This window comes from Balaenoptera borealis (assembly GCF_965194805.1).
Source record: "Balaenoptera borealis genome assembly, chromosome: 9".
NCBI classification, from domain to species: Eukaryota; Metazoa; Chordata; class Mammalia; order Artiodactyla; family Balaenopteridae; genus Balaenoptera; species Balaenoptera borealis.
This window is the reverse complement of record NC_138873.1, coordinates 29249600-29272693: the sequence shown is the minus strand read 5'-3', so window position 1 is coordinate 29272693 and position 23094 is coordinate 29249600. Positions and strand designations below refer to the sequence as shown.

Here is a 23094-nt window from a genome sequence, read left to right as displayed (position 1 = left end):
AGGTTTCCCTCCTGCCTAACAGGCTCCAATCAAACATCACTTACACAGTGTCACTTATTCTGTTTCCGTTATTTGCATATTAGTTTTATTAGCTGACTTTTTGAGTGCTTGTTGTTTGTCTCCCCCAACTAAAAAGTAGTCTCTGTGAGCCAGGGATAGTACCTATCTTATTCTCCAGAGTATCCCTGGTGCCCCAAAGAGTACCTGATCCATAGAAAATGCTTCATAAATGAAATGGTTTAATAATATGCCCCTTATATATTGTTGGGCATAAGATTTGTTCTCAACCAAATTTAGGTTTTTTTCCCTTCACCAAATAATCAAGGGTATATGTTTCCCCAGCAGTCACTTGACACCTCACTGTAAAACGCAAGACAAAATCAAACCAAACAACCCCCCACTCAGGCTTAACTATTATATTACATATTATATTATGCTACTCAGTTGCTTCAGAAAATTGAGGGACTGGATTTTATACATGAGGTACATGAAGATTTTGAAATCAAGGCTTTGGGCCCTATGGGATCATTAAACAAGCATATTGAATAACCATTTTTCAAGAGAACTAAAGTAGATGCCCTTTTCTACAGACAACATTCAATGGATAGTTTGTCAAGTTCAGAGAATCAAACCATCGGGAGGGTAGCCATCTAGGTTTTCATCTGCCCAGGCTGGGAAAATGTCAATTTAGCCTCTTGTTCCAAGGACCACAGATGAATCTTGCAACGAGTCAGAAAAATGTATCCTCCTTTTTCTTTCCTTACATTGCCCCTCAAATTCTCCTTTGCTCCAAAATTCTTTGCTGTCTATAAAGATAGAATTTACAAATGAGAGTCACATTAGGTTTCATGATACTTTACTTCTGTTTTCATCTAAAAGCCTTCTGATCTGTTCCCATTATGAACCTCCCCAGGTGTTTTAGGGGCTGTACTGATCATATTCATGAGCCTTGGCAGTTGACTAAGAACTGTTCTTTAAAGAAAGAGATAACAAGCATAGGCCAGTCAGAGAGGCAGCGTGGTGCTCTCAGGGTCTCTTCCTGGCCTTCTGTGATTGCCCTGCATAATCTCTAAAAGTAGAGGTACCCTCGGTAGATGATGGTAGCAAAATGTCACACTGTATCTGCAGATATGTTGGAATAAAGGGAGGGAAAACCCTCTTCATTAATGATACCGCATGAATTTGGTGTATAGAAAAGAATGCCGTCATAACCCGTTTGACTTTTGTCATTCAATCAACTTTCTCCAACAGCTCCAGAACCTCACTTCCAGCCTGAGAACATGGAGGATAACACAGGCACCTCACAGAATCCTTTCTTTCTATCTTGTAATCATATATATAAAGTTTTTCCATAACTTTCATATTGCCAGAAAACCTGAATGAACGTTTAGTCCAAAACCCTTCTACACTATATCTTTTTAAAATATCCTTCTCTACACAATGATAAAGTCTTGATAAAAGGGCCCGTAGTGTGCAGTGCCACCCTGGACAAAGGAGATTTAAAGCCATAGCAGAATGACCACTAGGTTGTCAGAAGTGGCAAGAGCCACTTGCCGTGTGCCAAGTGGTGCAAAGGCTTAGTACCAAGTCGGTGGGTAAATTGCAATGTCATACCTCTGTGATTATATGCAAGTACACGTGTATTAGTTCGCCAGAGAAAGAGAACCAATAGTATATGGGCAGAGAGAGAGAGAGAGAGAGGGAGAGAGAGAGATTGATTTTCAGTAATTGGCTCACAAGATTATGGAGGCTGTCAAGTCCAAAATCTGCAGATCTGCAGGGTGGGTCAGCAGGCTGAAGACTCAGGCAATAGCAGTGGCTCTAGTTCAAGCCCGAAGGCTCTCTGCTGGCTGCAGAATTCCTTCTTGCTTGGGGGGAGGTCAGTTTTTGTTCTATTAAGGCTTTCAGCTGATTGGATGAGACCCACCAGCATTCTGGATGACAATCTGATTTACTCAAAGCCCGCTGATTTAAATGTTAATCTCACACAAGAAACACTCTCACAGAAACACCTAGAAGTGTTTGACCACATATCTGGAAACTATGGCCCAGTCAAATTGATACATAAAATTAACTATCACAAGACCAGCCCTTGTCAATTTGGACCCAAATGCATCTCCTTAAATCTCACTTAATCTCCATAAAAGGACAATGACAAGGTCATACTTCCACCTAAAATGATACAACTATCCTGCTTACAACCAAAAACCTACTAATCCTTTCCCTAGAAGAGGGTGCAAAGTTCTTGCAGGATGCCTACTGTTCTTCTTGCCCATGAATTATTATTATATATATTAATTTTATTTTATTTTATTTTATATATTATTATATAAATAAATAATAAATAAATAAATTAAAAATATTATTTTATTATATATATTAATTTTATTATTATATATATATTATATATTATTATTATTATTATTATAATCCCATGCCTCCTTCCAAGCAAAAATGAGCAACCAGGTACACTGCTCTTAAGTTCTGCACACGGAGAGGATTTTCCTTCACTACTGGCCTCCAGCTATGTCCCAGAAAGGGGGTATCATATTGCAGCTGTCCACTTCTGTGATCATATCAGAGAACTCAGTGATTACATCAGTAACTCTGTGGTGTCATCTATCACATGAGGGTATGACACACAGCTTCATCTCACACAGAGATATGAAAATGCAAGAACCCACAGACTTGATACTAAGCACTTGCATTTTTATTTCCTGAGGATTCTACATCTTCATTTGCTTTTTTCTTAGTGCTTGGTAGATTTGGGTATGTTTCATTATTTTTAGGACATTTCCTGGCTGGCTTTAATATTTGGGTTCTGTAATTTTCTAGTCCTCCCACTCTCTTTTTAGCTAATAATTTACAACCTATTCTTAGTAACCCAATGAAAGTTAGGCACTGCATCAGTTTACCAAGCAAAACTTCAAAGAAAGATTACTGTGAAGCGCTAACTACACTATCTGATATCCACTTAATGTATTTGAAAATATTGTGTAAAAGTACGGAAGGCATTGTCTTGACACTAGACAATTTTTGTGTGAAATTCAGAGGGTCACCTAAAGCACATTTCATATTTCACACAGTGGCACCACAACTTGGCAACGATAGGAAGTAGCCAAATACCCCAGATGTCAGGATATGACACCTTAGGACTTCTGATGCCTAAAAAAGCCCTGACTTCTTAATATGCTACTTTGGGAGGTGTCCATTATGCCTCTGTAATTGGCTATTCTTAGAATTGCAGGAGCTATGGCAGCAATCCCACTTCCCCACAGCTTTTCTTGAAGTTTGAAAGCTCATTCCCAACAGTGAAGACCACCAATAACCTCACTGGTCTCGTCACCTCTAGCAACAACACCTTCAGCTGAGCAGGGATTTTAGGAATCTGTGCACATGTTTATATTTTTCTAGTAACTTGAGACATTGAAAAGCAGGATTATTTTGTGCAATTGTCTTTCCTCACTTCCTAACATACGCCTTGCTCTAATCGATATTCCATAAATATTGGGTGTATTCGATGAATAAATCTCTTTGCTGGGCCCACTGTAATTTCTCCTGCTTATTTATATTTCTCAGCTTAAAACCCTAAGATGAACATTAAAAGCTTCGATCTTTTGCTCAGATGACACATTTCAGTGGGAGATGTTTATTCTAGACTAGTTAATAGGAGTAAATTTATTTTTGTTTTTATTATTATTTCCTTGATCAGAACTTCTATGATTAGCCATTAGAGCGTAATTTTCTAAAAGCATATGGTCATCCCATCAGTCGTTTTTCATAGTACTATTTGTTTCTGAGTTGGGATTATAGAATCCTTTTAACAAGATTAGTTGTCTCACACACACACACACACACACACACACACACACACGAACTGATGGTTTGGTCAGAAGTTTCAGATATATTAACTACTTCTGTTATTTATTTTTCTATTTTGTTTCACAATCACCATTTCACAAAAAATATAAATGACCGCTAAAAGAATAAAAATAAGCTTTTTTTAAGACCACAAGAAAATTACAGAGAAGAAACTAAACAGATGTGAGCAAAAGATAGGAATCATGAATAATACCTCCCTTTCTACGCTAAATAAATATGGTCACTTAGAGAAGTTACTATAATGTTATTTGTTTATAAAACTCTATGTTTCAAATTGCCTTGTAGTCTATCCTCATTTAGAGCAAACGAATATTCCAAAGAAATAAGAGTATTACTATCGTTAGTTATCTACAATGATTCTATTTCACAATTCACAAACTATTGCTTAAGAATCTAAAGCCTTAGTATACAAACATAGATCATCATGAGAGACCTATCTGAAATTCATTCTTCAAATCATGTTGTTTATATATCTTTTTATGTACCAACATAAATCCAGTTTGGCAAGTTCTATTTAACAAGTCTTGAGTTTACTTTTAAAAAGCAAAAGCATTTTCTGTTTTCTCTTTACCACCTTGTAAATACTGTACTTTTATATCTACAAGCTGCTCTCGTAAGCATCACCGATGGCCCACTGCCTTCTGACTTTTCCTTTTATAATAGGAACAAATAACCAAAGAGCAGAAAGGAGCCCAATGTACATAGTTTCTGTCTAAGCCCCACTTGCCACTCTTCTCTGCATCCTTCTTTCTGTCTCTTTCCACTTTCCATATTCTTTTCTTAGGACTGTCATTATTTAAGATCATCAGTTTCTGTAAGGTTGACAGGGACTTTGTAAGATTCCCCCAAGACAAGACTGCTATTCCTTTTCCATCTCTTTTCTTAAAACAGTATAGAGGGTTAGACGTAATATTACACACATTGTGAATATATATACATTATATATAATACACATTATATACCACATTAATATTATTAAAATATTAAAATTTTAATATTTGAAAAATACTAGAAAGTACATTTATATAAAGACGTCAGAGAGGAACAAATACACCAGCCATAGCTAAAGTACTTCCAGGAATAATAGTAAAAGTTTCTAACACAAGTAGTCTTGTCAGAACATGGTGCTGCTGGGTCTAACATTGTCTTTCCTATAAGAGCCAATTATTTTTCCTCACAGAGCAATTCTTTCTGATTTTCACAGCCTGCTTTCTGATCATTTATTTCACAACGAGACTGGGTGAGGGCATGTGTTTGGACCATTGTAGACCCATTGCCATTTCCAAAAATAACCCAACCACTACTCACTTTAGTTCTACTGTATTCTTGTGTCATGTGTGCGAAGGACAGGAGAAGTCACAGCCAGCACACTAAAAGCTCCTTTTCTCTTTGTTTTAAAGTTTGAAACTATTGTATATATATATGAAAGTTGGAGTTTTTATTTGAACAGCACTGACGGCCTCATTTCATGCTGTTCATATTATTGTGAACAGATTCTATTGATGTTAAAAGGATCTTAGGGACTGTGAACGTCCCTACAGTATTCCTGATAAACATTTATTGAGCTTTCACTTTAATTTTTCACTGGACTCACCTCTACTTCCACGGCTATCTCTACCATTGTCAACCAGCATCGATCAGTAAAGTTCTTTCTTAGACTATGTTCAAATATCCTCATGAACGTTTTATAAGGAATGGCTCTCCTGCATGTTCTAAAGCCAGGCACTTCAGTGATGCTAAGGACATACCGATAAGCAGAAATGAACATGTTCCTCTGTGTAACTTCCACAGTTTAGGGCATCTATTATAATAGCCAACACTGAATGATTATACTAAGTGGCAGACACTATGTTTTAGTGCTTTTTATGCAATTTCTCAATTAATCCTCATAATGACTCTATGCAAAACTGTTACAATACCCTTATACATTCTTAAGATCTGAGGCTTAAAGAGATAAACATTGGTTGTGTGATGCCACATAGCTAGTAACGGCAAAACCAGAATGCACAAGGACCTACTGTATAGCAGAGGGAACTATACTCAATATTATGTCATAATCTATAAGGGAAAAGAATCTGAAAAAGAATGTGTATATATAAAACTGAATTGCTGTGCTATATACCTGAAACTTACATATTGTAAGTTACATATTGTAAATCAACTATACTTCAATAAAAAAAATTTTTAAAAACCCAACAGAATGCAAGTGTAGGTTTTTCTGATACCAAAAGCTTTGCTTTTAACCATTAAAATAATCTGCCTCTCTGTTTTAAAAACCAATCCTTTAAAAACCAATCCTACATATCTGTAGGTAGCGATCATGATTTTAACTTGTATTTACACTATTTTATTCAAAGTTCACCTATGTCTGTCCAGTTTGTCTACCTAAGCTTTCCAGGGAGAAAACTGTTGCTTCCTTGTCCATAGAACCTAGCAGAGTGCAGGGCAGAAAGAGATACACTATATCTAATTTCTGTAAAACAAACTTTGTATCTACCTTAATTTCCTCCTCTTCCCAACTGCCTCACCCAATGGCAAGATCACAAGTCAGTTGGAATCTCCTCCTTGACTTACTGCTATTTCCCCAGACACTTGTGTCGACATTCAAGCTACTTTCATTACAAAGCTCCCCTCTTACCTTTTTGAAGCCGTAGAAAGAGAACCAGAAGAGTTTCCAGGAGATTTGAGTTTTCAGCTCTGTGTTTTAGAATTTATGACTAAATATTTAGCTCTGGGCAAACCACTTAACTTCCTTTAAGTGTCCTCAGGGTTAACACCCATTTAGTTAATCCCTCAGGGCTTGATTGGAAAGATCTGATGAGATTAGGTATGGGTGAACAATTTGAAAACTCAAGTGTGTTATATAATTTAATACCTATAAGAACAGTGCAGCTGAACTATCAATGTAAAATTTTCCTCTAAGTGCCAAAATTTTAATCAGTGGAAAGAGCTGATTGCCACGTGCTTCTGAGGAAAAAAGGTCAGAGTTCTCCGAGATACACTGTTCATTGAAGTCTATTCCAAAGGCCCCAGCCCACCCTAAACCATTTTTTTTTCTAAATCCTTTTGCATTTTCTTTTTGTTGTCAATTTACACCTTCATAGAATAAAGGAGTTTCAGAGTAAGAAAGAATCTTAGAATCAATTGACCTCAATCAACTCTCACTTTACCAATGAGTTTGCTCGGCGCTCCCTGCCCTAATTTTTTTTTTTTTTTTAATCTTAAAAAGTATTTATTGAGATCTCTCTGTAAGTGAATCAAGTGGGTGTAAAGCGGCATAAACGCAGCATTGAAAATCAGCTAAACCCCATTATAAAAATAAATTACAAAAAAAACACAAAAAAACAAAGACAGTGAAAGAGAGAAATTCTTACAAAATTCGTTCAGGGGCTGTGATGCAACCTGGATTGACCACATCTAGACCCACAGCTGGATGAGACATAAGGCTGGACACTCTTGGGGCTGAGAGGATTGGTGAGGTTGGGTGAGCAAATGCAGACCCTTTAAAGTAATACTGCGTGGTACCCATCCCATGGGCCCCAAATCTCCAGGTTCAAGGGAATCTTCCTACAGCTAAAACATGCATGGGAAACCCAGAGGATGGTACACCGTGTGATCGGGAAAGGTTTCTAAAACGCACCTCATCTATTCATCTCCTGGTGATTCACTGCTGCCTAAATTTTAATTCTATTCTCAACTCTGGGCATCCTGGATTCACACAAACCTCCCTCTCACTAGGCTCCAGCCCATCCATCCCACCCCTCCCTTCCTAATCCCTCACTCTCCATCCTGCACCCACCCCTCTCTGTGGGCCATTTCATCCCACGCAAAGCCTGTTTTCATGTCATTGGCCCATTCTCCTTATTACATACAATTTTAAAGTTGTAAATAATTTTTCTTCAAATTTTGTAAACTACGTTTACATTTGACCAGATAAAATATTTCTGATATTAAGGCAAAGATCTAAAACCCTTTTTTCAAATGATACAAATGAACTTCTAGAAATAGATCCACAGACATAAAAAACAAACTTATGGGGCTTCCCTGGTGATGCAGTGGTTAAGAATTCGCCTGCCAATGCCGGGGACACGGGTTCGAGTCCTGGTCAGGGAAATAAGATCCCGAATGCCAATCAGCGAGGCCAAAAAAAAAAAAGAATGCTGGGGAATCAGAAAAATAAAATTGTGAAAAAACTGCTAGTTTAGCTTTGAGTCAAACAGCAGAAATAACGAGTAATTTTGGTCATAATCAAGAGGAAGAGAAAGTTGTGAGTTTAACAAAGGGAGAAACAGACTTTGCTCCAACTGTAAAACTTAATTGACACAATGCGAGGGAGAAGGAGGGGGCTTCTCTGTGCTGAGTTGGATGAGTCTATAGTCACATATTTACACATTCACACGCTAGGCAGCAGGACCATCATGAGGATCGGATCTGATAATGTTTTGCTATCAAACTTAAATGCTAGATGCGCGTGACTCTAAGTAACTTTCAACAGAAAAGTTTTGAAATGACATTTTGCTACTCACTGGAATAAACAACCTGTCCTTGAACTGGGAACCCTCTAAGCCATTGTAAATGGTTAAAGTCATGCAAAACTAAGTGCGTTTCTGCTTTACAGACCATTGCTTAAGAATGCAATATTTTATCTAAATGAATAGGCAATGTCTAAGGTTCTTTCCAGTTTGAGGGTTTTATGTCCAGCCATATGTTTATTTTCAGGAAGCTTATCAGTGCTGTGTATGGGGACCCAGATAACAGAAGACAGTGAATGATGAGCTTCTTGGTTCAGAGAGAAGAAAAAAACAAAACAAGTTATGGGTTCAGAAAAGTATGAAATAGTAAGAGTAATGACAAAATAAAATGTATTCTTCTTTCAACCCATAGATTGTAGACCTTATATATGGCGGGGGGATGAGGGTTCAGGTTTGTATAAATGACATAATTCTTTCTCCAAGTAAAAAGAGCTGTCATAAATTGACCACTAACTATATGCTAGACAGAGTTCTAAGTACCTTTACCTGAATTATGTCCTTTAACCCTCACAAAACTATGATCTATTATAATATTCTATTTTTGTACGTGAAAGAAATGGAAGCACAGAAAGGTGAAATCATTCCTGCAAGGTCACACAGGTAATAAGCATTGAACTTGGTGGCAAACTCAGGCAGGCGGCCTTACTCAAGAGCTCACAGCACTAATCACAGCAGAAAGTAAAGTGTTGAGCAGTTTCCTGCTGCTCCGTGCGTGGCTCACTGGGAAGCATGGCCAGATGGTCTGCTGGTCAGCACTGATGTGAGTCCAGTTGGCTGAAAGAGATGCGGTTCAGAAAACTGAGGGTGATTGTGGCTTCCTGATCTAAGATGGAGGGAATAAATACCAAGTTTGATTCTGAAAGCTCTGAGCGGCAGAAGTAGGGGAAGTCAGAAGCAGCCAGGAGCACAGAATTCTTATGATGGCGCCCCTGTTCTTTCCAAAGCCTACCTCCATCTCTGCTCCCACGGGTGGCATTATGTGATATTTGGAGTTTCTCACTGTGGGTAAGGTGGCTTTCATTACTGAGATAGCTACCTTTTTTAGTTAAGACCTGAGTAATGAGGTCAGTCTACTTAAGAGATCTTCTTGTATCCACAGATTTTTACCAAATGGTTTATCTCTAATAGCAAGAGGCAAAGTCTACACTGGTCAACAAGTATCAGATGGCAAGTTTCTGTGTAAGCAGATTGTGTTTAACTTTTCTCACATTTTTTTTTTTTTTTTGGCAGGGTGAGGGGGTTAGATAATTCCATATCTTGAGGAATGAAGCAACAGTTTTCTGGATATTAAATATGAGAGTGCTTTGCTTTTTAAGAAAAAAATCTAGAAGTTATATTTTCTCCACTTTGAAAGATCTATGGAATGAAGTCCTCCCTCTCCTTATATTAACGCAATGATCTAATTTTATGTATTCTCTGAAACACTGAAATATTTCTGTAGTCCATATGTTTTCAAACTATGCATCTTTTCATTTCTACATTTGGTACAAAAATTACTGCTCCCACATAAATATGAATATACCTCTTTATATTGATTTCTACATCCCCAGAAATTTGGGCTGAATTTTAAAATGTGATGAATCATTAAAAAATATAAAGAAATAATGATAATCCTGAAAATATAAGGGAAAATTTAGTTTTCCTTCTGGAAAAAATTTGCACAATAATGAATCTTCCTGTTTAATTTTTGCTTGAAAGAAATCTAGACATTTTGAACATCCCAAGGGTAGAATTGCATTTTGTTAAAAGGTGACTTTAAGTAAGAGCCCAGGGAGAACATCAAGGAGCTACATTTTCCTACCTAGCAAAACAGGTGCCCAGTTAAAATCATGGCCCTTGCAAAAGAAACCTTATTGTTTAACTGCTTCATTATCTGACTTCCTCTAAGTAAAGACCAATATCTGTGTTGCCAATCATAGTACCTGGAAAAACACACATTCTGAAAGTGTGAGGAAACTCATCTTACCTTGAAATTCTCATTTAAGAGGATGTTACAGGCTACTGAAGGACCAGCAATTGAAAAACAAAGGCGTGCCAAAACAAACAAATCAGGTTTTAAGGCCTAAAAACAAAGATAATAGGAAAGAACCTAAACTAGTGCAGCCTGTTTGCTTATTGTCAGAACAAATGCTGGGAATGCACAAGAGAGTCAAGTCCAATGAAAAAAAGTGTGGGTGGGAGGATTATGGGTGGTTAATTTTCCATTTCTTTCCTATGATGAACATATGCTACTTTCATATTATGTTTTTAAAAAAAGCTTTTAAAAAAAAAATTACTTTTGGGAGGGAGACGCAAGAGGGAAGAGATATGGGAACATATGTATAACTGATTCACTTTGTTATAAAGCAGAAACTAACACACCATTGTAAAGCAATTATACTCCAAGAAAGATGGTAAAAAAAAAAAAATTACTTTTGTTTCTCCAACTACCATATCTGCATATGGCAACTGAGCAGCCAGCCCCATCCTCTGGTAGTCACGCAAAAAAGATAATGGGTATGAAAATCTAGGCAATCCCACCAGGGTGGAATTTCAGGGTGAGCTAACCCTCAGTAATTCCCTACTTCAAAACAAAAGATTTTTTAATTTAACTTCTATTTCTATCAAGCAATCTTGACTAGTTACCTCCAATATTGAACTCTACTTAAACTGTGTATCGAGACTATACATTAGATTAAATAAGTAAAATACTCTCTGATGATGGCTGGCTTTGAATGGAAATAATCCATTCACTGAAATATATTTGCTGGAGGAAATGATGGAACCATTTTAACACAATTATTTCAGGAACTGGGAAAAGTTACCCTAATAAACTTCATACTATGACTAGAATATTGTATTCGTAAACAATCCATATGCAGGCTTATAAATTTACATGTTGCAGAAGGCTGTGGAGTTGCTTTAGCTTGTGTTTACACTTAACAGAATTGAAGGCATCTAGGAGAAGTTTTAGTTGGGGTGCTGATGTCCTGATGAAGAAAGGGCACGCTGCAGTGTAGAAACTACAGCAGAAACAATTGCATCCCTCAGATTCAAATTCTAAGAAAACTACTAATAGACTAGAAGAGTGTTTAACTTCCTAAACCTCAGAGTTCTACATCTTAAAGAACATTGATTCTATTCTAGATACATCATAGTCAAACTGATAAAAACCAAAGATTAAAAAAAAAAAATTAAAGCAGCCAATGAAAGACAACACATTACGTTCAGGGTAACAATAATTTAAATCATCACTGACTTCTCATCGGAAACTATAGAGACAAGAAGACCATGGACCAGCATCTCTAAAGCAATAAAAGAAAAAAAAAAATCATCAACTTAGAATTTTATATCTAGAAAAAAAATCCTTCAAGAATTAAATAAAAATATTTTCATGTATAAAGCCATATCATAAAGATAAAAGAAAACTGAGAAATTCTCATTGCCAGAGAATCACTGCATTATAAGAAACACTAAAAGAAGTTTTTCCAGGCTAAAAGGAAATGATTTCTGAGGAAAATTGGATCTTCAAGAAGAAATGAAGAACATCAGACATGGTAAACATCTCAGAAAGTACAAAGGATGGTTTTCCTTTAAATACATTATACCATTGGTTTAATCTCATATGTAGAAGTGATATATATTACAACCATAATGTAAAGCATGGGAGGAGTAGTGGGATAAATAGACCTATACTGTTTGAAGTTTTCTATAATGGTCGGTGAAAACTTAGTTATTAATTGTAATCCTTAGAGCCACCACTAAGCCAATAGATAAATTAATATTGAATTCTAAAACATACTCAAATAATTCTAGAGAAGTCATAAAAGGAAGAACAGCAAACGAAGAGAAGGGTCATGAGGAAAACAAATACCAAGATGGTATAGTTATATCTAACAATTACATTAAGTGTAATTTGTCTAGACATTTCAAGCAAAAGCAGAGATTGTCAGATAGTCTTTAAAAGGAAAACCTAACTCTATGAGGTCTATATGACAAGCACTTTAACTATAAGGCACAGATAGGTTGAAAGTAAATGGATAGAAAAGATATATCACGTGAAGAGTAGGTGTCAGAAGGCTGGCTAAGTTATATTAATATCAGAAAAAAAAAAAAAAAAGACTTCAAATGAAGACTTTTACCAGAGATAAAGAGGAACACAATTCATCAAGAACTTACAACAATTATAAGAGTGTATGTGCTTAATATCAGAGCTTCAAAATATATAAAGTAAAAATTTACTGAATTTTAAAAAGCAAAAGATAATTCTACCACCATAGGTGGAGATTGTAATACCCATGTCTCAGTCATTGACTGAACAACTACCTCTCCCCACCAAAGCACTAAACATAGACCTTAGTCTAGGAATTGATTATTGGAGAGGATCTTTATTAAGTGAGCTGCTACTACAGAAGGGATACTATCTTTGTAACCCCATTGAAGATACAATAAAAATTTTTAAAAAGTTTGTAAGATGAGTAGATCCAGAGCATTCCTTTTACTATTTCTATACACGTTCTGCAGTAGTTTTTCTTGTAACATAATTTCTCCAGCTCCAAAAAGTACCTAAGCAGCATTTTCTGGATCTGGCCTGTACAGATTCCCTTCTAATTCCATTCTCTTTGCATAACTTTAAGAATCATTTATTTATTTATTTATTTTTAAACATCTTTATTGGAGTATAATCACTTTACAATGGTGTGTTAGTTTCTGCTGTATAACAGAGTGAATCAGCTATACATATACATACATCCCCATATCTCCTCCCTCTTGCGTCTCCCTAGAAATACAAATCAAAGCTACATTGAGGTATCACCTCACACCGGTCAGAATGGCCATCAACAAAAAATTTACAAGCAATAAATGCTGGAGAAGGTATGGAGAAAAGGGAACTCTCTTGCACTGTTGGTGGGAATGTAAATTGATACAGCCACTACAGAGAACAGTATGGAAGTTCCTTAAAAAACTAAAAATAACTCATTTTTTAATTGTTATGTTTTGTTCTACATGGCTCCTTCACAGCATACGTGCTGTAGATCTTAATAGTAGTATTAGCCGGTGGACAGCTTGTTTATTTTGTGGCTGTGCTACTAATGGACCACAATGATGGCATAAATAGGCCAATTCACTTTCATGTTTCTTCATCTTTCTTCAAAAGACATAAAACAAGACAGAACAATTTTTTTGACAGATGAAATTGATAATAAGTTTACGGTAAACCTGGTCTTTGAAAAAAAGGCAGCAGAGTGCTTTTCTCTCTCCAACCCCTCCTGCCTCTGCTAATAGGCATAGTCTCTGACTCTCTTTTATAAAGAAAAGATTAAAGCACCAATTTAGCTCCTGCTGCTTCTCAGAGGAGAGCTGCTTCTTCCTAGGAAGAGTGATACAGAACTGAGCACACAGGTTCTCCATCCCCCTCCCAGTCCTGACATTCTCTGCTCATGAGCTTTGGATGTCAGCTACCCTCTTTCAGCATCTGATCTCATCTCTCACGTGTGCCCTTCTATTTCATAGGGTTGGCCCAAACACTAAATTAGGTTTTTGTGAACACACTGAGATCTGTACAAATATACAAACTGTGAGGCCTAATACAAATATTAGGTATCACCACAATTCTCCACTTAATTAGACCCTATTTAATTAGAGAAGGTGAAAGCTCTAGAATCACCCTCTTAATTATTTTGTTTCTTTTACTGAACCTTCTCTTCTCAGTTCTAGTGTCTTTACTTGGTGTCATTAGGCCTCATGGTTCAATGTGTTTGTGAAAAAGAATGAAAAGATGTTATGTCTTCAGTTTCCTATAAAAACATACCTACCCTTGGTCCGAGTGTAATTTTTAATTACACACATGAAGCATATTCTCCGATCTCAGAAAGTAGCATTCCTCTGATTCTGATTAGATTTCTACTTTGGGATTGATAGTGCAAGTCATACTTGCCCTCCACTGAGTATTTGGAATATGACTCACCTTAGGGTTTTTAATCCCTTCCTTCCCTTGGAAGAGACACTTGGATCAGTATATTTGCCCACCTTATCTTATTTCTCTGTCCTCCACTCCAGGAAATAGACTCATTGCTTTGTTCCCCCAACACTTGAATATACTTCACGATTCATCAAGCTGTACTTAATGGTATACATGCTTTAGAAATTGAAAAAGAAGATAAAATAAAGGGACTTATAAAAAAGTGACTGTGAAGTGCATTCAAGTGTTGGACTACGTATAAAGAAACAAACAAGCAAAACCAAAAATTTCCCCTAAACCTTGCCTTTGTGTGGGGCTTTACCGCCGCATGCTTTCTATATATCACAGGGCCAGAATGTATTTTTCCAATAATACCTGAGTCATCATTAGTCCAGAAGGTTCTTGGGTCAGGCTTGGACAGGATGTTGGCATGATTACATGGCTCTTTCACCTTGAAAACAAAAGGAGAAAAGAAATGATGTGAAAAGATGGCTTCACTGTTTCAGTTGTTTCAGGCCTACAGTTCTACAGAAAAGATTCCAAGGCTGAAACTAGAACATAAAGTGCATCTGTGACCTGATTAGGGTGATCAACCATGCCTGCTTTGTCCAGGACTATGCTGGTTCTGTCACTGAAAGCCCCATATCCTGGGAAACCCTTCAGTCCTGGGCAAACTGGTATGGATGGTGACCCTACGCCTGATGTGGTTTCACTGCCAGGGCTCATGGGGGCTGGAGTTCAGCCTCTTACTTGCTCCCTCATTGTGTGCCTTTTGCATAACACAAACTACACAGCTGGATGCAGAGGCCCTGCATGATTAGCAAGCGTTGTCATGTAAGAATATCCATCACATAAAAAGCATTTTGGGGGGGCTTCCCTGGTGGTGCAGTGGTTGAGAATCTGCCTGCTAATGCAGGGGACACGGGTTCGAGCCCTGGTCTGGGAAGATCCCACATGCCGCGGAGCAACTGGGCCCGTGAGCCACAACTACTGAGCCTGCGCGTCTGGAGCCTGTGCTCCGCAACAAGAGAGGCCGCAATAGTGAAAGGCCCACGCACCGCGGTGAAGAGTGGCCCCCGCTTGCCACAACTAGAGAAAGCCCTCGCACAGAAACGAAGACCCAACACAGCCATAAATAAATAAATAAATAAATTTAAATTAAAAAAAAAAAGCATTTTGGGGAATTCCCTGGTGGTCCAGTGGTTAGGAATCTGCACTTCTACTGCAGGTGGCATGGGTTCCATCTCTGGTCAGGGAACTAAGTCAGGTAACTAAGATCCCGCACGCTGTGTGGCGTGGGCAAAAAAATAAAAATAATAAAATAAAAAGCATTTTGGACTTCTACGTAGCCGAGATGGTACTTTTAGTATATATGCTTGGGAAAACACATAATTCAGTTGCACTTTAATATGAATTCTTATTTTATAATTATAACAGAATCTTTATTTTTAAATAGTAGCACATGCATATATGCAATATGTATTACTTATTCAACCTAAAGACTCTGCCTGGTGCACATCACATCCAACTAATAGAATCCTTCAATAAGTACCAGGGAACGGTAATGATCCTTTTTTTTTTTTTTGCAATTTTCTATAATTGTGATGTGTGACTTTCAAACATATATTCAATTGGGGAAATATAAATCTTAGTGTTCAAATGGATGTTCCATTTATATATATTTTGTAGTGTGATAATTTGATTACTGTGAAAATTCTCTAGTATTTTACTATTTAACGGATAAATTCCTTCCATTGCAGCAATAGTCAAAGTACTCAAAATACTCAAAGTCTTCCTTCCATTGCAGCAAGAATGTCACTAAGTACATTGTTTAGTTCTGTTGACATTTTCTTTCCATAACAAATCTCTACTGATGAAGGAAGCAGTGTGTCCATTTACAATCTGGCACAAGCTCTTTCTCTTGTCCTGAACTAATACCAAGGAACGTGTAGAAATCAAGATCTCAAAGGGTTCTTTGCACCCCTATGTTCATTGCAGCATGATTCACAATAGCCAAGAGGTAGAAACAACCTAAATGCTTATGGACAGATGAATGGATAAAGAAAATGTAGTATAAACATACAATGAAATATTATTCTGACTTAGAAGGAAATCCTGTCATATGCAACCACACAAATGAAGCTTGAAGACATTATGCTAAGTGAAATAAGCCAGACACAGAAGAACAAATACTGCATAATACTACTTATAAGAGGCATCTAAATTAGTGAAACATGTAAAAGCAGAAAGCAGAGTGGTGGTTGGCAGGAGCTGGGGGAAAGGGAAATGGGGAGTTGCCATACATTGAATATAAAGTTGCAGTTATGTAAGAAGATTAAGTTCTAGAGATCTGCCTAGCAACATGTGCCTATAGTTAACATTACTGTATTGCACACAAACATTTGTTAAGAAGTTAGATTTCATATTGTGTTCTTACCTCCCCTCCCCCAACAAGAACATCTAGGAATAGATCATCATCCTATGTCTGTTAGTATATCAGATACACACATGAAATATTTCACACATAAATATGTAAGTGGTCTACATTTTATTAATGGATTTCCTGGTAATGTAGTTTGTTTTAATTGATAGGAACCATCATTTTAGGAGTCAAACTGTGATAAAAAAATATCATTAAAATATAAATCTCCAGGAGAAAGAAAAAAAAAAAGGCGTAGACCAGCCCCATTCCGTGAACACCATTTTGAGTGGCAAAGCAAAAACACCCCTCAAATTTCACTAAGCAGCCCCAGTCTAAACTCCTTCAAAGGAATTACCTCTTCCACTAAGTATTACTCCCTTTGTTAGAAAATTCTTTGCAAGTTGAACAGAAGTTTGGATCCTTGAAACTTTCCTCACTGGTTCTAGCTCGCTCCTGAGTTACACAGAAGAGATCTACTTTCTCTTTAATAAAATAATACCTAGAATATTAGAAAGTAGCTGTTATGTCTCACCTCAGTCTTCCATTCCCAGGTTAGCTGGCCCTCTTCCCTTCCACTGTTCCTCATGAAATGGTTTTAAGTCTCTTTATTGAGATCACTGTACCCCAGAAGACATCCTCTCTGACCTGTGAGCTAATCACCTAGGAGCTTCCAGGTCAGGGCCAGATAATAGCCCCTGAAATAAGGAATCGGTTTTGAGGAACAACTAGGGAAGGACTACAAACATTATTTCCAGATGTGAGTAATTAAAATGTTTCTAAGAACCTATAAATCTAACAGGGTGAAAGTAAAAAATTCATTGTTATTTATCCACACTTTTTTATTTGGAAAGTCCTAGTTGATTTTATAACTATGGACCCATTTGGGAAATTTGCCATGTATGAGCATTCTTCCTGCATTCAGCTCTAATTATCTTGTGTTTTTGTGGCATTTGTGTCAAATAAACATCATTCCTCCAAATCTCACTTACTTATGAATAATTCTTTATCACTATTTGTTGGAAAAATCTTCTACATTGTTGAAGTTGTTCCTGTTAAATTCAGAGTCATCAAGAATGACTTCTTGCTCATTGTGTTATTATCATGGAAGTATTATTATCATGCTGTTTTTTTCATGATTCCCAAGCACCAAAGTACCCATGGCAAGTTATCTATAGAGCTCATGGCTTATATTTTTAGCACAAATTTATGCAAATTCATTCATAATTATATATACTGCAACTGTTTGTAAGCAATGCCCTAAAACTCACTCCCACAGTTTCAGGTACTTCACAGAAGTAAGAAAAGTCTATATCAGATGTCAGTCCTGCTGAGTTGTCACAAGACCCTTCACAAGTGGCTTCACAAGACCCTTCACGAAATCCACAGTGAGCTCTTTGGTTTTTTCCTTCTTTCCCATCTCAGGTTCCATGATGTTCAAAAGTAAGCAAGAACACTTTAGAGAAATGAAATTTTGCTTCTCAAATTGCTCTAGTAAGGCTTTAGAAATGTCCCTTGGACACTATCACGGGATGTAAAACCATCCTGCAAACATTAATTTTGAATTCAGTTCTGTGTATCTGGGAGGAAGAAAAGGCTTCCTTGATTTTTTTCTCTTGGATGGGTTTATTACATCCAAAATGTATTTATTAAGCATTTGTTTAAGATGCTACCCTGGTTTTTACAAGGACACAAAGGAAAATTGATCATTTGGACTTTATATTGTGATTTGGGAACAGCACATAGACATCCACAAAGCCATAATGCAGCCTGATACTAAGTACCTCCAGGGGCTTCCCTGGTGGCGCAGTGGTTAAGAATCCATCTGCCAACGCAGGGGACTACGGGTTCGAGCCCTGGTCTGGGAAGATCCCACGTGCTGCGGAGCAACTAAGCCCATGTGCCACAACTACTGAGCCTGTGTGCCACAACTACTGAAGCCTGCACGCCTAGAGCCCGTGCTCTGCAACAAGAGAAGCCACTGCAATGAGAAGTGTACCGCAACAAAGAGTAGCCCCTGCTTACCTCAACTAGAGAAAGCCCACGTGCAGCAACAAAGACCCAAAGAATAAATAAATAAATAAATAAAAATAAATTAAAAAAAAAAAGTACCTCCAAACCCAATGTGAAGAAAGGGTATGGTTATTAATTTTGGTCAGGGTTTAAAGGAAGAATCAATAGTGTAGGCAAAGCTGTTAAGCAAGGCTTCACGGAAGAGGCAGGATTTGACAGGTTTTCAAAATACTGGCGGGACTTCCCTGGTGGTCCAGTGGTTAAGACTCTGCGCTTCCACTGCAGGGGGCGTGGGTTCCATCCTTGGTCGGGGAACTAAGATCCCTTATGCTGCGTGGCGCGCAGCCAAAGAAAAAAAATACTGGCAACACTTGGATTGGTGAGCAGCCAGTAGAAAAGTATCCAAAGTGGGTGGAACAATACAAATAAAGGTGTGGGAGCAAAACCTAGCAAGGTGTATTTAAGCAACTGTTGGTTGAACAATTTCATGGGAGTAGAAGGCTCCTGGGAGAAATGATTGGAAACTAGGTGGAAGCCGCATAGTGGATGGCTTTGAAAGTCAATGAGTGCTTCACTGTGAGGAAATTCAAGAGCCCTGGCAGTTTGTGTGAGAGGCCAGAGTCAGAAAAGACCCAAACGGAGGAGATTAGGAGGCTGCTGTACCCTCAGAAGGTAGTGGATGAGAGGAGGATGGGCGTGGGAACCGTGACTGCGGGAAGGAAGGGATGGAGGTGAAGCACAGCTGGAATGATTTGGGAAGACTTGATAAATGGCAGAACATGAGGGAAGATGGAGGAGTCCAAAATACTTCAGAACTTTGGAACTTGGTGTGTGGTCCCAGCAGTCCACAGTTGCTGGCAGCTAAAGGGACGATTCTGTATTGTGTTTAAGCTAGCATGGCGGGCTTTCCAAGCACATGTGGTCCCCTGTTCATGTGCTAGGTCTTCAGTCCTCCTAGGAGCACTTGCTCATCTCTAACCTGCTCGGACCAGATCCCCTTTGGGTGCCTAGTGGTGAGGTTTCACTTACACAGTCATGTGCAGGTAGGCTTCTCTGGCCTCCACCTTCGGGCTACAACCTTCCACCGCACACAGGGCAGGATGAGAATCCACCCACACTATTTCACTAGAGCAAACATCCCACAGTCTGCGGATCTAGTATCACTAACCTCCACCCTCATGAAGATGATGGTTTGGACAAGGACAGCAGAAGTCTGATCAAGAGCTTAGTCGAGGAATCCCATCAGAGATCACAAGTCTTATCATGCAGGTCTCCACAAGCTACTGACTCATCCTCATTCAGTTGCTTAAGGATAATTACATCCATATAACATGGAGCATAGGGACTATTCTTGGCCCCTGAAGATACAGTGATTCTAAGCAACTAGACAACTGTTCTTCCTTTTGTGGCTTTAATTCACTTGTGTCCTTACTGGGATTTTATATTTTTCAGTTTAGCCCTTGTGACTGTGAATTGCTAAAGGCAATTTACCACCCCACCCATTTTGTTTATTTATGTCTCCTGCCTGGCCCAGCAAATGTTTCAGTTTCATAAAGTCAAGATATCCAGGTTAAACCTCTGTTAAATTAGATGTTTTCTATATTCTACACCAGTGGTAGAGTTCAGAGGATCAGCGACTTGGGGGGCTGGAAGACACTGTTTCTCCCCTTCTTGCTTACTTTATGAGCGAGGAAACTGAGGACTAGAGAGTAATGTAGCTTAAGTTAGTGATTATAGAGTCCAAGTCTCCACTGTTACATTTCAAGATGTCAGTTGAGAGCTGATATTGGTTTCTTAAAACTTGGGTTTATCCTCAATTTTGAAAGTAATTTAATTATACATTTCATGCAGTAAATATTAGTGGATAACCTATGGTATAGTAGGTACAGTACTAGGAGCCACATGCATAGATGGGAAGCAGATGGATGTGTCCCTGATCCCATGGAACTTATTTTCTAACGCTGGTGATTGAGATGAGCATGATGGAGGCAACAAATAGGGTGACATGAGCAGGGAGTGGGGCAATATATGGTCATTTTAGATGCTTTAAAGTAGTCCACCTTCTTACATATTTCTTCAATAATATTGCCAAATCAACAATACACATCTGCATTTGTAAGTTAAAACACAAAGCAAAGCAGGCACATGGAGTTGGTTTGACTGGAATCCAGGTCAAACCTTTATAAATTCTATACCAAAGCATATAGTTAAATTCTTAAGTAAAAATTATTTGGGGTCATGGAGTTTGTAGATTGTGCCTGGCTCAGAAAAGGCAATCAATGCATGTTTACTGACTATGTCATTGATTTGGTAGGACTCAAAAGATGTTAAAGTGGCCAAAGTGAATATATCATAGAATCACAGTATTTTGTGGGTAGAACAGATTTAACAAATGACTTAGTTCAGCTCCTTATTTAATGGATGGGAAAATGGATTCTGAAGGAGGAGGTAAAGTGACCTACAGAAGGAGATACAGAAGTTATTTATATTGTTTATAATACATCCACCGTGGTTAAGAGAAACTTCCTTGCATTTATTGTTTATTTTAGATCAAAGTTGATAGAAATAATAAGATATAGCTGTTTAGAGCATGGGCTTTGGAGTCAGACAGACGTGGAATAAAATATGGCAGCCCCACACTTGACTATGCATGTGACCCTGGGCAAGTTACATAATCTCTCTTAGGCTCAGTCTCCTTACTGGAAAAACTGGCAAAGTTACAGTTAGATTTAAGGTTAGATTTAGCTTCTTCTAGGGTTCAGTCATTGGTAGGAGTTATTATTATCCATGATTATATAGTCATACATGTTAACAGGAGTATCATGACTTAGAATGGAGGCTGGAAGAGAGAGTCTTTTGGTAGAAAAAGTTTACTGTGTTAACTGAATTATCTATGTGCAAATAATATTGGCAAAAGTAAAAAGACTTCTTTCTAGGCATTGTGCTTGCTGAGCACTCAGACTGGAACTTTCTTTGCTTGGACATCTGCATAACTTTCATCTCTTTCAGATATCTGCTCACACGTCAGCTCCTCAGGGAAGCCTTTCCCAACACCCTGTTTAAAATGGAAACTTCTTTCCCCTTCCTGCTTTATATTTCTCTATGGCACTTAACACCATCTCATATATAATTATGTTCTTATATAATTATATAATTGTGTTCATATATAATTGTGTTTTTTTTAATGGTCTCTTGTAAATTTCATGAGTCCTAAAGGGGTGCTTGGCACATAGTAGGCATTCAACAAACACTTGCTGTATGATTGAATTATTAATCTCTAAACAATTAAAAATGAAGACTATAAATCCCACTCAACTTAAGCTATTTGAGTGAAAGGGATAGTCATTATGGCAAAATGTAGTGGTTTAAATCATGTGTCTTTATTTCCTCTAGTGTTTTAACCCTTCTAAATTCCTGGTGTTGGGGGCCTGAAGTGATTTAGAGTGGGGTCAGCTCAGAGTAGCTGATGCTTCTGTAAATGATTTGGAGTGAAAGAAACTTCTCCCCAGCCCAGCAGTAAGGCTGGGACCTGACCTGATATTTCGCTCCTGACATTATCATTCAAACCATTTTTTTTCTTTGCGTAAAGATGTAGAAAATTGTTTCGGCTATACTCTGCTATTAAGTATATTTATTGGAAAAATTATTAATGATTGGCTTTTCATTTTTCAGGTTATTGTCTGACTAACACACCATGTGGCTGGGAAAAGATAATCTTCAAAACTCTTTGCATAGATTCAGACTTCATTCAATAAATCATTTGGATTTGTCCATGACTGATCCATGTCTAGTCCATGATCAGATTTTTCTTTCCTTCATCTAAGACACGTTGCTCTCCACTGGTTTTCAATCATGACAACACACTACAATGAGGAACTTAAAAAATACATACCAGTGTCCGGGCCCAACACAAGAAGAGAAGATATTGGGGAGTCAGTATATTTTCAAGCTCCCCAGGAATCTCTAACATGCTTAAACCAACTTCTGCCACACAGAAGTAACAGGGATTAAGTGGTATTTATCTACCGCGTACAGGGAAGAGACTAAATATGGCTATTTCAGGGTCACTGTACCGTCTAAAGGTAATATAAAGAATGATTCCCAGGCCTAAGTTAAATGATGAACAAACATCCACTCCTAGGCTTCCTGGGCAAAAGAGAAATGTTTTGAATCTCTCATTGCAAATGACAGTATATTTCTTAGTATTTTTCTCCTTGAGCTTACCTCCAAAAAGGTATTTGACAGGAGGAGAAAAAAAAGTAGAAATCTGGATCTAGATTTTGTGTGAGGTTCTAGGAGAAATATTT

At 37.8% G+C, this 23094-nt stretch overlaps 1 protein-coding gene across 1 annotated transcript in view; it reads right to left on the bottom strand.

The window, feature by feature from the left end:
• Positions 1–23094, bottom strand: part of SGK1 (serum/glucocorticoid regulated kinase 1) — a 109866-nt gene that overhangs the window by 15902 nt on the left and 70870 nt on the right. The window contains exon 3 of the mRNA XM_082405715.1: positions 14731–14806. Within this exon, the coding sequence (XP_082261841.1) occupies positions 14731–14806 (76 nt within the window). The remainder of the gene's footprint in view (positions 1–14730; positions 14807–23094) is intronic.